We start from the raw sequence: 18014 nt of genomic DNA, 5'->3' as shown, positions 1-18014 counted from the left end.
GCAGGTGGCAGCACTCATGATTTGTCGGTTGTTACAATAATAAAACAGAAGAAGACGACAGAGAGCTTCTCGAAAAATGTCTGAGTACGCCACAGTCCAGAAGAGTGCCCTGAAATTAAAGGGAATAGGAGACATTTCAGCTGGGAAAAAGTAAGTTTAGTCGCTTTAGTGTTCTGTAAAAGTTTTAGTAAAAGAAGAATCGTTTAAATTGATTAAATACAGCCAATCGGAGCCGATTAAAGCACCAGAGGAGGCTAACTGTTAGCGTGTTTGCTAGCAGAACAACATTGCTTTGATGTTAGCCTCAATAAAGGTAATGTGAATATTTAATTGTAAAAATAGCATTTTTTTTTTACCGAGAAAACACTTGCCGTGTTTGTGATTTCGCTACTGGCTTTATAGAGTGTAACATATGCAGCTAGAAAACGTTAGATAGCTAGCATTAGCTACAACAAAGCAAAGCTAACATAAGCTACAACAAAACGAAAACATATTAGATAAACTCGATAACTAAATGTCGAACAAGTTAGTAAGTAATGTAGATACTGTCATTTTACACGCTCAATAATCAGCGTAGATTTATCACAGCATGGACACAAGCTAAATTAAGATATAATAACAGAAAAGGAAAAAAATAAAAAAAAACTTGGTGGTACCTCATAATGTCATTCTCATAATAATAACTAATCAACAGTTCAGTAGTACAGATAATAGACACCACAGACACATAAGATTACTTGATTATTGATATCTAGTGTAGCATTTCGTTCAGACTATCTCTGAAGTACATTTAGAGACTTCAGAGACTTTAGAGTACAATAGAGCTGAATATAATATCGATAAAATATGGCCACGTGCAATAAAGGAAAGAGCGGAACGACATGTCACATTTTGGTTTTAGATAAATAATGAAAAATCTTAATCATATTCTTATATAAACAACAAACACACTCCTATTACACAAAAATCCTCAAAGTTAGATTCTAGGATGGGTTGTTGTACTTGTAAAAATCAGAAGCGAAATGTTACAACTTACACCAGGGGCAGGGTTAATTGTAACAGAAAGATGGTTAGCTGTAAAACTTGCTAGAAAAATCTGTGTGAGCCAATTAACTATATCTTATTGTGGATATTGTTTATAGATCTTGCTGTGATTAATAATTGTCCACACCTCTTTCAATCTGTTATCTGTCATCTAATGATCCGTTCATTGTGGATTGAAAGATTGGTTTATATGTTTATTAAATATCTATTCATGTATTTCCATTGACTCTATTTCAATATCGTAACATTCTGTTACAACTAACCTTAACCCTCTTTGGCAACAAGAATGTTATTTAGACAATAAAAGGTTGGATTTGATTCTTACACACACAGCTAATAAATTAGAAGCGATTAACGTTACTGATATTTACCTACATGTTGCTAGAACACTCTTTGCCTTGGATAATCACAAAAGGATTCAAAGCTGAATTTTAGTGGAAGGTTGTCTCATGGTAATATGGTAAACTGACCAGAAGCACAGCTGCTCATAGCTGTGCCACCACGTCAAAGGTCGGTGTTATATTTAACCTGCATTAAGACAGGCCCTGTGCAGCTCTATCCAGTTGCAGGGGAGACCGTTTTTGATAAAAGTAAATGTGTTACAGCATACCAGTGTAGTTGAAGTTCTGTGGTGCTACAAAGATGTGCTGGCATACAAATTATGTTTCCCAGAAATAATGAAACATTCATGTTTCGTACAGACCGCAGCTAAAATCACGCTATTCTTTTTAAAATTGTTTGCGTAACAAAGAAATGCAAAAAAAAGACCATTCCCACTAAAAACATGGTTCATGTCACATTATCTGTCAAAATAGATGGTTTGTGTGAGTTGTTGACCCGACAAACCACTGGTCAACTCGTTTCTTATTTTTTCAGGAAGAAGAAGAAAGATAAACAGAGTAAACATCGCTTGGAGCAGGTCGCGACCAGCCAGAGTGATGAGGAGGTGAAAACCAAGAAGGCGTACGTTGACAAAAGGACACCGGCACAAATGGCTTTTGACAAGATGCAAGAAAAAAGAGTAAGTTATTGGTGTGCAGCGTTCAAGAGATGCTGTGATTGGATTTGAGGCTGAATACTGGTTAAATTAGAATAAATGACCTAGAACGCTCTGGCTGCTGCTGACGTGGTCACCACGACTACCACAAGTCTGTACCACGAATAACCACAGTGCATTATTACAGTAAAGGCCATGAGGGTTTATACTGAAACACAATCAGTCTGTATGGAGTTTTTCACTGGGCAGAGGCAAGTAAGGGAGTTGTTGTAAGAACAGAATCTAAAATGTTATTTATATAAAAACACAGATCATGAATCTTAAAGATGTTTTGAGTCTGAAGCTTTCCTGAAATGTGCTCAATGAAGCTCATGCAGTTTGCTATCAGTAATGCAACAATCACTAAATTATCCATATATTTATTGTATTGTTTATTTTTGCAGGGACAGCGCACCATTAAAATGAACTGCATCAGCTGTATCTAGAAATTAATTTACCTCTGCTGGAAAAAAACAACAGCCGGCGAACTAAAATTGCACAACAGATGTGGGCAGTAGATTATTAACGTGTGCTGTTTTGAACTTTCCTCCTCCACTAAAGCACTGATTATATTACCTGTAAGAGAGACGGTTAATAATGTGAACACAGCAGAGTAATTTGAAGCTAATGCAGTTTTAGAATATACACATGTAGCTCGGGATTTTTGTTAATGATGTCGGACAGTTTCAGTTCGACCTCAAATAATTTACCAAGTGTTTCTGGTGTTTTTAGAATCTAAAGGACAAAGGTTGTTATTTGAAATGGTGAATGTTGCAACAGAGTCTACTGTGGAGCAGACACACAGAAAAACATGAGCATGAAGAACACAGTGTTTTCTCCTGACTAAATGAGTAGACTGATCAACTATCCAAACATGGGAAATGTCTTAAAATAAAATGCATAAATAGTGTCTTTGTCACAGTTTAGTGTACTGGCAGTGATGGTTGTAAATAAGCAGTAATGTATAATTTCAGTCTTTTGCATTAAAGTCTTTTTCTCTTTTCTTTCAGCAAATGGAGCGGATTTTGAACAAAGCTTCAAAGACTCACAAACACAGAGTCGAGGTGAGTCTCCTCAGATTTGGCATCGCTCTTTAGGGGTTCACTATGAAGCAAGTTTGACAAAGCCTGACTTTCTTTGCTTTCTCTGGCTTGACAAACCCTAAACCCTAATGAGAGATAATGGGTGTCATGATGCTGTTTATCAACTTTCTGTCTCAATCACATTTTTTCCTTCAGGCTCTGAGCGAGCTCCCACTAAACAGTGCGTTTGATGTGTCATGTGACTCGTCTTCTGCAAAAAATAAACCAAATTCATGCCGCTAACATTAGTCATGAGGACAAGACTATACAAACTTATCACAGTGAAAAGCAGAGTTACTGAAAATTATGCAAGAATGGATAGCTTTTAGAAAACTGTTAATCATGTGAGTCAGTGCACTCAGTGAAACTCATTGCAGCTCCTTATTTCTAACAGCTGCACATTTGAACTTTATACATTTAAACATGAAACTCAAGATGTGCATTTAGGTCTTCTGTTGTCATTTTTGGTCAAAGCAAAGTGAAATTGATGTATTTGATATTAATATTCTTTGTAATAAATACCAGTAGAATAATGACTTTATAAGCTGCAGTAGAGCAGTGTAAAACAGCCTAAACAGCAAAAAAAGACCAAACTTGGAAACATATTTAGGCTTTTTCTGCATCATCAGCTGAATGCATGTAGATTCTTGTGGACACATGCTGCATTCAGTGCTGCTGTAACTGTACAACTTCAGTCAGTGATAATGCAAATGTATGGATCAAGCAGGTATAAAATCAGCTTGGAATCTCAGAGAATATCATCAGGAAAAGAAATGATTCTTGCAACTGAATCAAGTCCTAAACTTTGAACAGAACCTCCTCCAGAGAGGTGATCTAACCGGATTGAAAGAGAACCACCTCTGTGACACTGAGGCCCAACATACCTCACTAACTTAATAATTTCACTTCATAGTACAGCCGTCTGTTCTGTTAGTGGTGATTTCATTCACAGCTCCATCGCTTATTTTTAGTCATCGACATGCAGTTTATCTATATGTTGCTCTTAAAGTGAAGCTTGCAGTTGCAACATTTTTAAAGAGAACTTTCACAACATTTTTGCAAAAATTAATGCAGCTTCTGTCTGTTTTGTGTGTTTCCAGGACTTCAATCGGCACCTGGACACCCTGACTGAGCATTACGACATCCCAAAGGTCAGCTGGACCAAATAGACGAGGAGCCGCTGTTTACTTTTTCTTTGTACAAAATTTACGCTGTCATTTTCTGTTATTTGCAAGTTTTATGTATTTACAATTTGGCATTTGTTCTTTTGTTGAAATTTCTTATGTATCCAATAAAGAGTTGAACTATACACACATTTTTTGTGTTTGTCTTTGTGTATGTGTGTGTGTAAACAATAGAAAAGAAAGGTGAAATTAGAAAATATTTGCTTTTAATTGATATATTTGGTTGACCTGGAACACTGCATGTATGGCACACAAACCAGAGCAAATGAGGTACAACTTGTTGAAACAGCTGCGATCTTACAGACTAATAACTGGAGTTATTCAGAGGATTTTACATAACAAAAATTCATGAATTAAGATAAATACACATTCGACTTGTGCTTATGGTGATAAATAGTGATGTTGAGCAACAGTTGTAGCTATTTCTGAGACTGCTTTATAGATGGAAAATATTGTAAGACTTAAAGGTGTAGGTGTCAGAATCTGGTTTGGTAGCGTCCACAAGTCAAATCTGGTGTATCGGCTAATATCTGAAGCACAGTAGAAGCTTAACTCCAACAGTATACAAAATACTGAGTAAAAAGCTTCATCCAACAACTGGAGCAGGTTGACATAAACTTTTATTCAGAGATGTTCAGGATTCAGAAAATGTTCTCCAACAGTTCAACTGCTTTGATTTCATAGTAAACTCTTTTCTGGCGCTGGAAAAGTGTGTTTTCTATGTTTGGTAGTGTTTCAGAGTTCACTTTGGCCCCAGCATCTCGCTTGGCTTCACCCACTGGTCGAACTGCTCCTCGGTCAGGTATCCGAGCTCCACGGCCACGGCCTTCAGCGTGGAGCCCTTCTTGTGGGCCGTCTTGGCGATGGTGGCGGCCTTGTCGTAGCCGATGTGCGGGTTGAGGGCGGTGACCAGCATGAGCGACTCGTTCATGAGCTTGTTGATCCTCTCGGTGTTGGCCTCGATGCCCACCACGCAGTTGTTGGTGAAGGAGACGGAGGCGTCACCCAGCAGCCGCGCTGAGTTCAGCACGTTCTTCACCATCATGGGTTTGAAGACGTTGAGCTCAAAGTGTCCGTTGCTGCCTCCGATGGTCACGGCCACGTGGTTCCCCATCACCTGGGCCGCCACCATGGTCATGGCCTCGCACTGGGTCGGGTTCACTTTGCCCGGCATGATGCTGCTGCCCGGTTCGTTCTCGGGTAGGATGAGCTCCCCGAGGCCGGAGCGAGGTCCTGACCCCAGGAAGCGGATGTCGTTGGCGATCTTCATCATGCTGACGGCCACCGTGTTCAGGGCCCCGCTCAGCTCCACCAGGGCGTCGTGAGCAGCCAGAGCTTCGAACTTGTTGGGTGCTGTGACGAAGGGAAGACCTGTGAGGGAAGCGACTGTAGAAGCAACTTTCTCGGCAAACCCAATGCGGGTGTTGAGTCCCGTCCCCACTGCGGTTCCTCCTGCTGCCAGCTCGTACACCCTGGGCATGGCGGCCTTCACCCTCTCGATGCTGTACTTGACCTGCTGGACGTAGCCGCTGAACTCCTGCCCCAGCGACAGCGGGACGGCATCCTGGGTGTGGGTTCGCCCAATCTTGATGATGTCTTTGAACTCTTCGGCTTTGGCGGCCAGAGCATCGTGGAGGGTCTGGAGGCCGGGTAGCAGGACCTGGTGGACCTCTGTGGCAGCGGCGATGTGCATGGCGGTGGGGAAGGTGTCGTTGGAGCTCTGGCTCTTGTTGACGTGGTCGTTGGGGTGGACCGGATCCTTGGAGCCCAGTTTGCCTCCCAGGATCTCGATGGCTCTGTTGCTGATCACCTCATTGACGTTCATGTTGGTCTGGGTTCCTGAGCCGGTCTGCCACACCACCAGAGGGAAATGATCGTCCAGTTTACCTGCTGCAACCTCGTCTGCAGCCTGGACAATAGCATCTGCTATTTTTGGGTCCAGGCCGTAGTCTTTGTTCACCTCCGCGGCTGCTTTCTTCAGGATCCCGAACGCCTTGATGACCGGCAGCGGCATCCTCTCACTGGGTCCCCCGATCTTGAAGTTCAGGGTGGATCTGACAGTCTGAGCTCCGTAGTACTTGTCAGCGGGGACCTTCAGCTCCCCGAACGTGTCCCGCTCGATCCTGAACTCGGAGGCGGACATCGTGGACGTGCAGATGCGGAGTTTGGAGTTCACTCCGAGTCTTTGTGAAGTCAGGAGGTTGCAGTTAAACTGCTGGACGCGTCTCAAAGACCGAAACATGGCTCCGCATTAGAGGTGAGTCTGGGGGGAGGTCAATGCAGCCTTCCACACTGAAATCTGTCATTGGAAGAAGTGGAGATTGAGCGCAGAGCGGCCAATCGGGAGAGAGATGAGGCGGGACTTCCGCTGATGATGTCCAATCGAGTGGCGACATCAGGCTGCTTCATCCGGATCAATGAAGTTTCTGGAAACTCTACAATCTTTTAACTTCTTGTGTGATCATTAACCTGCAGAAATAAAAGTCCATAATTTACACAAACAAGTTTGGAAAGAATACATTAATTGGATAAGCAAACAAACTTTTAAAGAAGTATTTCTGACACATGGGGATGGATTTGTGATATTAGAAACAACTGTATTTGATCTGAACATGAACGTTAAAAAAATATATTCCTGGGAAATTGTAGATGAAAGCTACATAATTTGGTAATTTTATCATGAAAAGAACTGTTTGACTTTTTAGACACGTGGATTTGTGTTATTAGTATATTTGCTGCTACACATTATTAGTGTGGGTCATAATGTAACACAATTACTATTAATATGGTGTGTAGAACTTAAAAAAGTCATAATTAGTCTGTCTAAGTCTAATTATGATTCTTTTAAGTTCAGTTCCACGCACCATATTAATATCTCTACACGTGTAAGGTCGATGCAGTGTAAATAGTATTCATCATCTTTATCATTTTTGTTTTTTTAATCATCATTTTATTGCTAAATATTGAGTCTTGGTTTTTATTATGCTTAATTTTTTTCATCTATCTGCTGTAATGTTTGCCCCTTGTTGTTAATAATGTTTCAATATAGTTTATCTTTATTGTTAACATATGTCTGTAGCTTTATTGAATTGTTGACAAACATATTGTGGGAGTGAGACAGAATACGTGTACATTGTTTATGATAAAGCTAAGTTTCTATTTTGAATCCAACTTTGCATTATCAACAGTAATAATAATAATGTTTTAAAACAATGTACTTGTATTGATGTCGTTTTTTAAAATGTGTTAATGTGTGTGTTCTTGTTTTTGTTTTGTTCAAACCAAATGAATTTGTTGAGAAGAAAAGATAATAAAAGAATCAGTCAATAACACTTGAAATCATTTTTACTGTATTTCTAACACTATCAATTCAACGACTTGATGAAGCAGCAATGTTACATATCTCATATTTCACTACTGAGGTCTACATTCTTTAATAAAGTTTATATATATTTTTAGGAAACTAGTATGAAGCAGTTTATTTTGTGACATTTGTTTAGTTGATTGTTTTTACTGTTCAAGCAGAAGACCTTTAACTTGAAGCCAAACCGATAAACCTAACCGGAAGTGTCGCCTGCGTTGCCGCCATCTTGCCGCCGTCGTCTCTTCTCGCGGTAACGTTAGTGTACTGTTAGCTTGCAAGCTAACTCCATCGTTTCCAGGTTTCGTGTCGACCTGAAAACACCAAAACTAGGCGAGACACAGACAGACGGCGCATCCGAACGCTTTTCCACGTCCAGGCTGCACGGAGGAGCGGCACAATGCCTCACAACTTCCAGCCCGGAGACCTCGTCTTCGCTAAAATGAAGGGATACCCGCACTGGCCAGCCAGGGTGAGCAAGTACAGCAGCCGGAGGGGCGGAGGGGGTGGGCTGCTCTGCATGGGACTCTGGAGAAGCTTCTCCGGCTGTCTTCGGCTCTATTTAACGGTTACCGACAAACACACGCATATCTGAATGTGTTCCGGACTGTCGGGCTGTCACACGGGCCCACAGCGAGTGTAGGTGCGGCAGAATTTGCATGAGATGCTGTTGGCCTGAAATACACGGAGGCAGCGAAGCTAACGTTGTTAATCTGGAAACGACGATTGAGAATTTCTCTGTGGACAAGAAGCCCTGTTCTCCTTGTAAAACTAGTTTAGTCTGCACCACATATACATATCATTTACACAATTTAAAGCTACTGTTAAATGTTTTATTTACCAGGCATCAATCAGAATGAGCTTCATTGGCCACATATGCAAAGCTATTCGGGGAATCTGACTATTTCTAATTTGCTTTCACATCAAAAACACATGCATTTAAACAAGAATACCAGGTTAAAGAGAGGAAAACATGTTTTTGCTGTGTACAGCTGTACATATGTAAAATTGCACGTTTAAGGTGAACCCAATTGTGCAGTTTCTTATGATTGAAATAAATGCAGTTATTCTGAATAAATACAGGGTTATTTACAGTTTATATATAGGAGGTAAAGGGATAATACAGCAGTTTAGCAGAAAACAGATTTGCTAGAATTAAATATTAACAGACATGTGATATACAGTGGTCCAGGATTAAATATTCATCATTTCAGTATCCAGGTCTGCAGAAAACATGAGAGAGAAATATGAAATATTTTTCAAATCCTGCTTGTTTGCAGATTGAAGACGTGGCTGATGGAGCAGTGAAACCACCTCCTAACAAAATCCCAATTTTCTTCTTTGGGACACATGAAACGTGAGTACATCAGAGATTAATTTAATTATATTCGCAGAAGTATTTAAGCTCAGACCGCTGCAGCTGGAAATTAAATCACAAGACAGTTCTATATCCTTTAGCTTTGGTGCATTTTCTTTTTCATAATGCATGATAAGTTGGCCATGGACAGTGTAAATTTAAATCCAGGCTCGTTTGTGTGTTTTTTTCTTTTTAAAAACCTGATTTCCTCTGTGGTGTGAGACGGAAACACAAATCACTACTCTTGTCTAGTCTTCTACTGACTTTATTTGTGGAGGTTCACTGTTAAATGGTGTTGGTTTGAATGGGCAGTATGTTTCTGAAGGATGTGTTGACATGTTTGATCCGGCATCAGACACCATCTGTTTGACAAGATGGCACCTGCAGTACGTTAATGCATCACTAGGTGGAGCAGTGTGCCGCTCTAAACCCTGCAGTCAGTGTAAACCTTCCTCAACACCAGTGTAAACATCCTGTTGGTTAATGGAAACTTAACCGTTGAAGTTTATTTTAGTTAAAGCAAGCTTCTGTTTTTTGTGTTTTCTCGTTTCTCAGAGCATTCCTTGCAGCAAAGGACCTTTTTGCCTACGAGAAGTACAGAGAACGCTACGGGAAGCCCAACAAAAGGAAGGGATTCAACGAAGGTTTGTGGGAGATCCAGAACAATCCACACGCCTCCTACAGTGCCCCACCTGTAGTAAGTCAACCTGATATCAAAAATCCTGAAGCGTCTGTAGCTCAGCCTGAAATCTGAAAGAAAATGTTCATGCAGACTTAGAAGGCGTCAAATTGTACTATTTTTTGTCTTTTTTTTAAGTCTTTCAAGTTCAGCTGTTGTACATAATCCCCATTTCTATGAATTTAATGTTCTTTATGTCAAAATTTACAAGCAATTCTTTGCAAAAATATAGCACTCTGAACTGTCTAACCTCAACTTTTGATTACTAGACTGTGGCATCCTGCTGCCTTGTGGTTTAAGCTTTGATTTCTACCGGCTGCAGCATCTTCTGTTTGATTCAGGGCGGGAAACTTTGCTGCGTCTCTCTCATCTCCTTGTCTCGTTTCGTCTGCAGCCGGCTAGCTCGTCCGACAGCGAGGGCAACAACGCCGGAGGAGGAAGCGACGAGGACGAAGACGACGAGGACGCCACGGTTCCTCGGAAAGCTGAGTCCGGAAGTGAGGTAGACTCGGATTCCGGCAGCGAAGACCGAGGAGGAGGAGGAGGAGGAGGAGGAGGAGGAGGAGGAGGAGGAGGAGGAGGAGGAGTGAAGCGAAAGCCACAAGCTCCTAAGGTAATTCTGCAGATTTTCATTGTAAATAAATCACTGTTGCAATTACACGGTCTGTTCAGAGACCTCTAATTATCATGTTGTTGAAGCTTAACAGAAAAACATATCTTTGGTTGCGGTTATGGGAACAAAAAGGACGCTGTTGACATGAAACACACCAGAGTTATCATAACAATTTGCTGTGCATGAATGACTGCTGAGAATTTGCCTGCTTGTATAAGAATGTCAACAAAAGGCAGCAAAAAAGACCACTAATTTCTGCTAGCTTCTTTCTTCGTATCAGGAGTCGTCATAGCAACAATGAAAGCCTAATGAGCCTTGGATTAACAGAACTCGTCAGCGTGGCTTTAGTGCATGTTTGACAGGTCAAATCATTTCTTTCAAATGAAAAATCACTGTTCAGTTTTTCTCATTTCATGCTCTTGCTTCTGTTATTTAGCGACCTCCTCCTCCAAAAAAGGCTCGCGGATCGTCCAGTGACCGAGACGAAGAGAGCGGATCTCCTTCTGAATCAGAGCCGACGCCTTCAGAGTCCGACTCAGGCAAAAACAGTGACCAGGTAATAACGTGTGTTTTTCACTGTGGTGAACCTAAGAAGTCTGCAAATCGGTTATGTTTGACATTCGTTTTTCCTTCTACAGGATTTTACTCCAGAGAAGAAATCTGGCGGACGAGGTGGAAAGAAAGCAGGAGGCAGAGGGAAGAAAAAGGTGAAGCATTAACCTTCTCACACAAATATTGTTTGGGCGTTTTATGGCACAAAAATTGGTGTTTTCTCTCTCTGTGTCTAACTTTGTCCGCTTTTCCCTGTGATGTTGCAGAAGGCTTCGTCTGACTCGGATTCAGAATCGGGATCAGGGTCGGAGAAGAAAGTAGTGGACAGCGACTCCGAGGACGAGAAGCCTCGACCGGCTCTGTCTGGCTCAGAATCTCAGTCCGGCTCAAAGTCTGACTCGGATTCGGATCCACCTCCTCGGAAAGGCCCGCAGGCTCGCAAGAAAAGTGCAGGTTTAGTCTTATTTCCGTATTTATTAAAGCTTCATTCAAATTCCTAGTGATGCAGGTAGATGGAGATTCAGCAAAATGTCTCAGTCCCTACATTGCTGCTAAAATCACAGAGCTCACACTTTGTTGTTTTATCGATTCACAGAGAAACCTGCGCCGAAGCCTCGTGCACGTAAACCCAAACCCGCCCCGGCAAAGCGTGCACCTTCATCCTCCTCCGACAGTGACAGGTCAGGCTTCTGTTTTTGAATGTTGGTGCACAAACTCAGAAACACGTGTTGACTAAAAGTTGTGTTTCCCACAGCGACAGTGAACCTGACCGCATCAGCGAATGGAAGAAGCGAGATGAAGAACGCAGGCGAGAGCTGGAGGAACGCCGGAAAAAGGAGGAAGCAGAGGAGCTCCGCCGGCTACGTGAGAGGGAGAAGGAGGAAGAGGAGAAAAAGAAGAAAGACAAAGATAAGGCTAAAAAGGGGAGCGACAGCGACAGCAGCAGCAGCTCAGATGAAGGTATCGATGATCATCCGCTGAAGAAGTCCAAGAAACCACCTCCACCTCCGATCCCAGCACCCTCAGACTCTGATTCTCCACCACCAGCTGAGGTAAGTCCCTCAGTTAGTGTCATGAAGTTTACATACATTTGTAAAGACCAGAGTTATTATAGGTCTTCTGAAAATGTGAGGAATTCTGCTGGGTAAAAAACATACATACAGTAATTTGGTTAAAAGTCCTTTGGCCACTTTCACCTCAGTTAGGAGCTTTTGGTTTCCATCCACAAGCATCTGTTTGTATCTTTGACTCTTCTTGATAAAACTGGTGCAGTTCAGCTAATTTCTTGTCTTTCTGACATGAATTTGTTTCTAAAGTCTAGACTTTGGGGAGAAAAGTGTAAAACCTTAATTCGAGCCTAGTTTAACCATTTCTTTCCCATTTTCAATCTGGGTTTGGGCTCATTGTCTTGTTGAAACAAGCAGCTGTGTCCAAGATCAACCTTCTGGATTCTGATTTTTGGATTATCCAGAGAATGTGGAGGTGATCCTACTTCTTCGTTATTCCATTCCCTTTGTGTAAAGCACTCGTCCCAGTGGCAGCACAACAGCCCAAGAGCATAATACTGCCTCCACCATGCTTGATAGAACGTTTAGTGCTCTCGGAGTCAAAGGTCTCACCTTCTCTCCTCCACGCATATTTCTGGTCATTGTGGCCAAATATCTCAGTTTTTGTTCCATCTGACCGCAGAACTTCCCTCCAGAACGCCTTTTTTTGCCCATGTGATCAGCAGCAAACTTCAGTGGAGCTTTAAGGTTCTGCTTCTGGAGGAAGAACGTCCTTCTTGCATTGCTGCTTCTTAGCTCATGTTGATGTAAAACCGTGTGGACACACTGACAGCTGTGTTCCAGCAGCTTCTAATTCATTGCAGAGCTGCTTTTTGATGATTCTGACCAGTTGTTTCTCAGCAGCAGGTGATAGTTTGTGTTTTCTTCCAACTGTACCGTGAACTTTACGCATTCTTGTTCAATAATTGTTTGCATGATTGATTTTGGAATCTTTAACTGATCTGAAATGGCTCCAAGGCACTCAACTGACTTGTTGAAGTTAATGACTAGCTTTTTCAGATCTTTCCTCAAACATTCCCACTGTAGTGTTTGTGTCTAATGAGTGGATCAGATGGGCCTTATTTAAAGTGGCTCAGAGGAGTCAGCAGCTGTAGTCATTTGCAATCACAAGAATTTAAGAGGCCGTGTTGGTCAGAAAATTAGATAAATGCTGCTTTCTACATCACCAAAACTGATAATTCAAGGTGCTGGATGTATATTTTTGACCCAGCAGATTTTGTCATATTTTCAGAAGAGCTATAATAAATCTATGGATGAACCAAAATGCATGATTGGCTTTATTGAGTGTCAAAAACACACGGGCTTCAGTGACTCATCATAGAATTAGGGCTGGACCCGAATATCCCGAATATCCGAATATTCGTTCGCTACAGCACTATCTGGATATTAATTTTGGTATCCCAATATTGCCCCCCCCCCCCCACACACACACAGTCCCCCCCCACAGTCCCCCCCCCCCCCTCCACCACCACCACATATACACATATGTCGATGTGATCACCCCCTCCTCCCCCCAGACGAAAATATTCGGAGCTCGTCTCTTCTCTGTGCCTTCGGCCCATTTCGGCTCATCCTGCCATGTTCTTGGGCTCATTTTGGCTCCTCCATTCGTGTTTGTTTCCACCACCCGAATGGCCGGGTGGCTGCCGACTCTGAAGTCACGCTTCACTTCGTTGCATAAACACAAGACAAGATGATGAAAACCGGTGTTTGGGAATTCTTCAGTTTAACTAAAGACTAAACGAGGGCAAAATGTGGACCCGGGAGACCAGGCGAACGGATCCGACTATTCGGGCCGTCTCCGCCGCCACGCCTCCACCACACCCGAATATTCGGAGGCCAGAAACCACTATTCGGGCCAGCCCTACATAGAATATTAAGAGTTACAGGAGTCATTGGAAACACAACACTGCCATGACATACATGATGTTTACAAGTTTATGGAAACTTTTGTTCATGACTGTAAAGCAAAAGAAGACCACATGTTTGGCTCAATTTCACATTTCTTTAATCAAAATAATAGAATTGCAGTTGACACATGTAACCTCGTGTGCTTTTTCCATCATCAGATGAAGAAACCTTCCAAGAAGCTGGACAACCAGAAGAAGGCCAGAGTAAAGAAAGAGAAGGAGAGAAAAGAAAGAAAGGAAAAGGAGCTAAAGGAGAAGAAAGCCAGACGGTCAGAAGAGAAGTCCAGAGCGAGGTGAGAGCACAAAGGGGAACCGACTGCTATATGCAAACCTCATTAGGAGAACTTCATTAAAAATGAATGCACAGAGATCACAGAGTTTCCTCTCTCTCAGGTCTAAGCCTGAAAAACCCAAACGCAAACCGGAGAGGCCGCCGGAGAAGAAAGTGGAAAAGAAAAAGGGTCAGTCTGTTCTATCACTCAGTTTCACATGTACTGTTAGATGGTCCTTGTAGTCCAGAACAGCATGTTTAACTGTGTGTTAAACTATGTGCAGAACCATCACCAGAGGAAAGACTACAGAAACTCCACACAGATATTAAGTTTGCACTCAAAGTGGACAACCCAGTAAGTAATGTCTACAATATAGGTTAAATACAGTTTCCCTTTGGTCTTTGCTGTTTTAATGCTGACAGGAAAACTCAATTTTTATGTGCTTGTGTGTTTCTTAGGACATAGAGCGATGTCTACAAGCACTGGAAGAGCTCGAGGCCGTACCTGTCACCAGCCAGATCCTCCATAAAAATGCTGAAGTTATTGCCACACTAAAAAAGGTGCAGTTTCTTGCTCGACTGTGCTTCATTTTTATGTGACGACTCCTGCAGGAAGCCCAGCATGGCTGAAATATATAAGATATATAAACAAGAAAACTATCCTTATAATATGCACTGCATTAGTCCAAAACAAAATAAAGGTTAGCTTCTAAAAAGAAAGTTGGTAATTCCTCTGCTTCTGTCCTCTAAATATAACGATAAATTCCAAGATTTAGTAGCTTAACAGGTCTGATATCTTTTATTTTGTCAAATCCATCACTAGTTTTATCCTTTTATTTCTTTACTCAACTGTGAGGTGCGTTTACAAGATGTTAAATGTGCTACATTGACTGTATATTTTGCGTATTGTCTCTATTCTCAGTGTCTTTCATGGGTTTTTGTTCTGGATTTTTCAGATTCGGCGGTATAAAGCCAGCACTGCAGTCATGGAAAAAGCGAGTGACGTCTACAACAAGTTGAAACTTCGCTTCGTGGGCAAAGGAGAGGTGCCAGCTAAACCTAAAACGGAGGACAAGGAACCCGAAGACGATGAGAAGGAAACACAAAACACAGGTAAAAAAACACACTTTTTGGATTTTTCGAGGCTTCGGTTTGCTTGTTTTTGTTTACAAAGTGCGCTTATGCACGTCTGAATTTACCTTTTGCAGATTCCACTCCAGTGAATGGAGAATCAGAGGAGAATAAAAACGACATGGAGGTAGAGGAAAAACCCAAATCGCCTGCACAGGAGGAGAACAATGACGAAACCGCTTCAAGTCCAAACAGGTGAACATCTGACTTGCTCTGTTGAGCTGAGGATTGAACCGTGAAGCAAGACGAATGGTTTAGCGATTTACGTTGGCTCTAAAGTCGTAATTTTTAGTGTCAGGAAGGTGTCTCTCTTTTAACCTGTTAGGTCACCATGGTAACTGATGCTGTAAACTGCTGTGGAGGAGGTTCAACTCAGAGTTTTGGATTTAAATTGGCTCTAACAAGCGTCCTCACCGATTCTTTTCCTGATTATTCTCCTTGAAGGATGCAGATCCTCGGCTGAGGGGATACGTTAAACCCGTTGAGCTGTACGTCGTTAATCCCAGAAAACGTGCAGTTGTACTTTAAGGTGTATGTTACCATGGTTACCTACGTCCATCCATTTGACGATGCAGAAAACTCAAAAATCCGTTTCTATATTTGATCCTGTTCTATACTGCAGCGGATACAACATGGATTAGAAAACTGATTACTCTGTTAGTATTTATCACAGAGAATGTTCAATCAGCAACATTATTTCACTTTAATTTAGCCAAAAGCTGAAGCGCTTTCCACTTACCCTTCATTATGAGGCAGTATCACATCTAAATGCACTTTTTCAATGTCATATTTACATGAATGAGGTTTGATTTTTAAGAGCTCTAGTGTGCAGCTGTCAGAGAGAGAGTCACTGAGTTGTAAAATGAACATATTAAGATACACAATTGACAGTTTCCTACCAGCATTCCTGTCTTGAATCATTTGCATTTTTCTAAGTTTATATTCTGTAGCTTTATATTCTGTAGCTCTCTGTTATAACGAGCTGTAGGCTGAAGTAGGCGGGACAGGATTGGTCCATTTTGTGCAGAGGAAGAATCAAATGATGCGTTTAACCTGGCCACTTGAGTCGAAAGCTGAAAACCAGTTTAGTGAAGAACGTTGACGACCACTGTTGTGACGCCCAAAATGTCTGATTAAGGTTTTAGGTTCTGTTGAGCCGGCTAACACAAAGAAAGCCTGGATATGTTGAACTTCATGGTGCATCCTCCAGCTCTCTTGGAAAAATACATAGCACAGAGATTTCTTTGGAAAAATGTCCCGTTTAGGTTGAAACTGAGGCATGACATGTAAAAATGGAGCTTATGTGAGCATCTTTCCTTCAATCCCAGCAGTTATTGTTACTGACTGTGTGTTTTCTCTCCAGACGAAGCCCAGACAGTCCAGCTGAGCAGCAGACACACACTTATGAAGAAGCTGACAACTCCATCTCCGCAGAGACGGAACCTCCTGCCATAGAAAGCTGAGAGACCCTTAAACAACCACTGCTGTGGACCAAGTGCTAAAAGATGGTGGCCTCTGTTCTGACGTCCTCCCCCCGGCTTCGACACACACCCAGCCAATTCCTCCAGTGTCTGTTACGTCACCGTTGATGTTTTGGACATTTTGTACTTCGATAATATCAAACCTGTTAGCCCCGTTCGGTCCACTGTCCATCACAGCAACAAGGAAAGCTTCTTAGCGTGATAGTTTGTGGCGCTGCGCAGACTTCTTTTGTTTCTGAAATGTACTTTTCCTTTTATACGACACTCTGCCTGTCCTGGACCCCAGACTCCTGCTCCTGGCTGCTTTCTGTATTCAACCACATGAACTCTTTTTTTTTTTTGTTGATCTTTCATACCGTATGTATATTGAATGATTACATTTTTAGCACTTCTAACCAGAATTTAGGTCTGGGGTAGTATGAGATGAAACTGTAATGAATCCTACGGGGGGGATATTGGGAAGAAACTGAGTCGTGCTGGTGGTTTGTTGCTTTGAAGATTTTGTGCAGCCCTTAACATCCGTTGGCTTCGTTTTTATAAAGCCTGCGAAACATCACAAAGGCCTCTTGTCTGTGTGTATGGCATCGTGAGAGTGGTAAAGTACTATTTGTGAGTCTTTTATGTTAAGTATTTCTTTTTTATTCTCTGGTCTTGATCCAGTTAATCCAGTCTGAAATGTAAAGAGTCACTTAAAACTGTTTTCCAACTGAGGTCCACCTACTTTTTTTTATAGCCTTGTTTTCAGATAGTCACAGTTTTGTCTCAAATAATAATAACTGCTGTGGAGTTGAACACCGTGCACTCTCCTCTCCCCTAGTGTCTGCTTTCAGTAACTTGCATCATAAATGGAATAACCGTACAGATTGAAAACTGCCCATAAAAAGCTATCGAGATCTCATGTAGCTGCAGCCTATTTTGACATTTCGCTGTCATGTGCATACAACAGGTGTTTTTAGTGCTATGTAAATTGGTAAAGCATTTCTATCACTTTGTTGAGACTTGAATAAAAATCTCAGCATGACTGTGTTTCTATCTCATTGACTGGTGTGTAAAAACCTGCTTTTCTGTGAAAGAACTGGTCATTAATATTTGTACTACGCATTTAAAACTCTAGTCCTTTCCAACAGAAAAACAAGAATGTCCTTATAAATTAACAAGTTTAAATAATCAGGTCTTAAAATTGTCGTTAATGATGCAAAATTTCTTGAATATGTTTTTTTTTTTAAAATACTAAAGCGATACAGAA

The 18014-nt window shown here is 41.7% G+C and overlaps 3 protein-coding genes across 3 annotated transcripts; 2 read left to right on the top strand and 1 right to left on the bottom strand.

Moving 5' to 3' along the window:
* The first annotated feature begins 9 nt into the window (after positions 1-9).
* fam32a (family with sequence similarity 32 member A) lies at positions 10-4471 on the top strand. The gene is made up of 4 exons (XM_022194290.2): positions 10-150; positions 1921-2065; positions 3091-3144; positions 4263-4471. The coding sequence occupies exons 1-4, from the start codon at positions 77-79 to the stop codon at positions 4329-4331; spliced, it is 342 nt and encodes a 113-aa protein (XP_022049982.1). The 5' UTR covers positions 10-76; the 3' UTR covers positions 4332-4471.
* A 477-nt stretch (positions 4472-4948) lies between these two features.
* Positions 4949-6652, bottom strand: fh (fumarate hydratase). Its single transcript, XM_022194288.2, has one exon. It carries the CDS (start codon positions 6586-6588, stop codon positions 5089-5091), a length of 1500 nt encoding a protein of 499 aa, XP_022049980.2. The 5' UTR covers positions 6589-6652; the 3' UTR covers positions 4949-5088.
* A 1272-nt stretch (positions 6653-7924) lies between these two features.
* hdgfl2 (HDGF like 2) lies at positions 7925-17789 on the top strand. Its single transcript, XM_022194287.2, has 16 exons — positions 7925-8179; positions 8988-9064; positions 9620-9761; positions 10138-10356; positions 10793-10912; positions 10995-11063; positions 11175-11361; positions 11504-11588; positions 11663-11960; positions 14045-14178; positions 14279-14346; positions 14441-14511; positions 14616-14717; positions 15113-15269; positions 15365-15482; positions 16651-17789. The coding sequence occupies exons 1-16, from the start codon at positions 8108-8110 to the stop codon at positions 16748-16750; spliced, it is 2019 nt and encodes a 672-aa protein (XP_022049979.2). The 5' UTR covers positions 7925-8107; the 3' UTR covers positions 16751-17789.
* The last annotated feature ends 225 nt before the right edge of the window (positions 17790-18014 follow it).

This window comes from Acanthochromis polyacanthus, chromosome 4 (genome assembly GCF_021347895.1).
Source record: "Acanthochromis polyacanthus isolate Apoly-LR-REF ecotype Palm Island chromosome 4, KAUST_Apoly_ChrSc, whole genome shotgun sequence".
NCBI lineage: Eukaryota > Metazoa > Chordata > Actinopteri > Pomacentridae > Acanthochromis > Acanthochromis polyacanthus.
This window is presented reverse-complemented; position numbering and strand designations above follow the sequence as displayed.

What these genes read in the sequence shown, in the direction of transcription:
- hdgfl2 (XM_022194287.2), top strand. Translation starts at nt 8,108, where the DNA reads ATGCCTCACAACTTCCAGCCCGGAGACCTCGTCTTCGCTAAAATGAAG. An exon ending in GAGGCAGAGGGAAGAAAAAG is followed by an intron (nt 11,064 to 11,174) that starts GTGAAGCATTAA and finishes GTGATGTTGCAG; the next exon opens with AAGGCTTCGTCTGACTCGGA. An exon ending in TTATTGCCACACTAAAAAAG is followed by an intron (nt 14,718 to 15,112) that starts GTGCAGTTTCTT and finishes TGGATTTTTCAG; the next exon opens with ATTCGGCGGTATAAAGCCAG.
- fh (XM_022194288.2), bottom strand. Translation starts at nt 6,588, where the DNA reads ATGTTTCGGTCTTTGAGACGCGTCCAGCAGTTTAACTGCAACCTCCTG.
- fam32a (XM_022194290.2), top strand. Translation starts at nt 77, where the DNA reads ATGTCTGAGTACGCCACAGTCCAGAAGAGTGCCCTGAAATTAAAGGGA. An exon ending in GACATTTCAGCTGGGAAAAA is followed by an intron (nt 151 to 1,920) that starts GTAAGTTTAGTC and finishes TTATTTTTTCAG; the next exon opens with GAAGAAGAAGAAAGATAAAC. An exon ending in ACAAGATGCAAGAAAAAAGA is followed by an intron (nt 2,066 to 3,090) that starts GTAAGTTATTGG and finishes CTTTTCTTTCAG; the next exon opens with CAAATGGAGCGGATTTTGAA.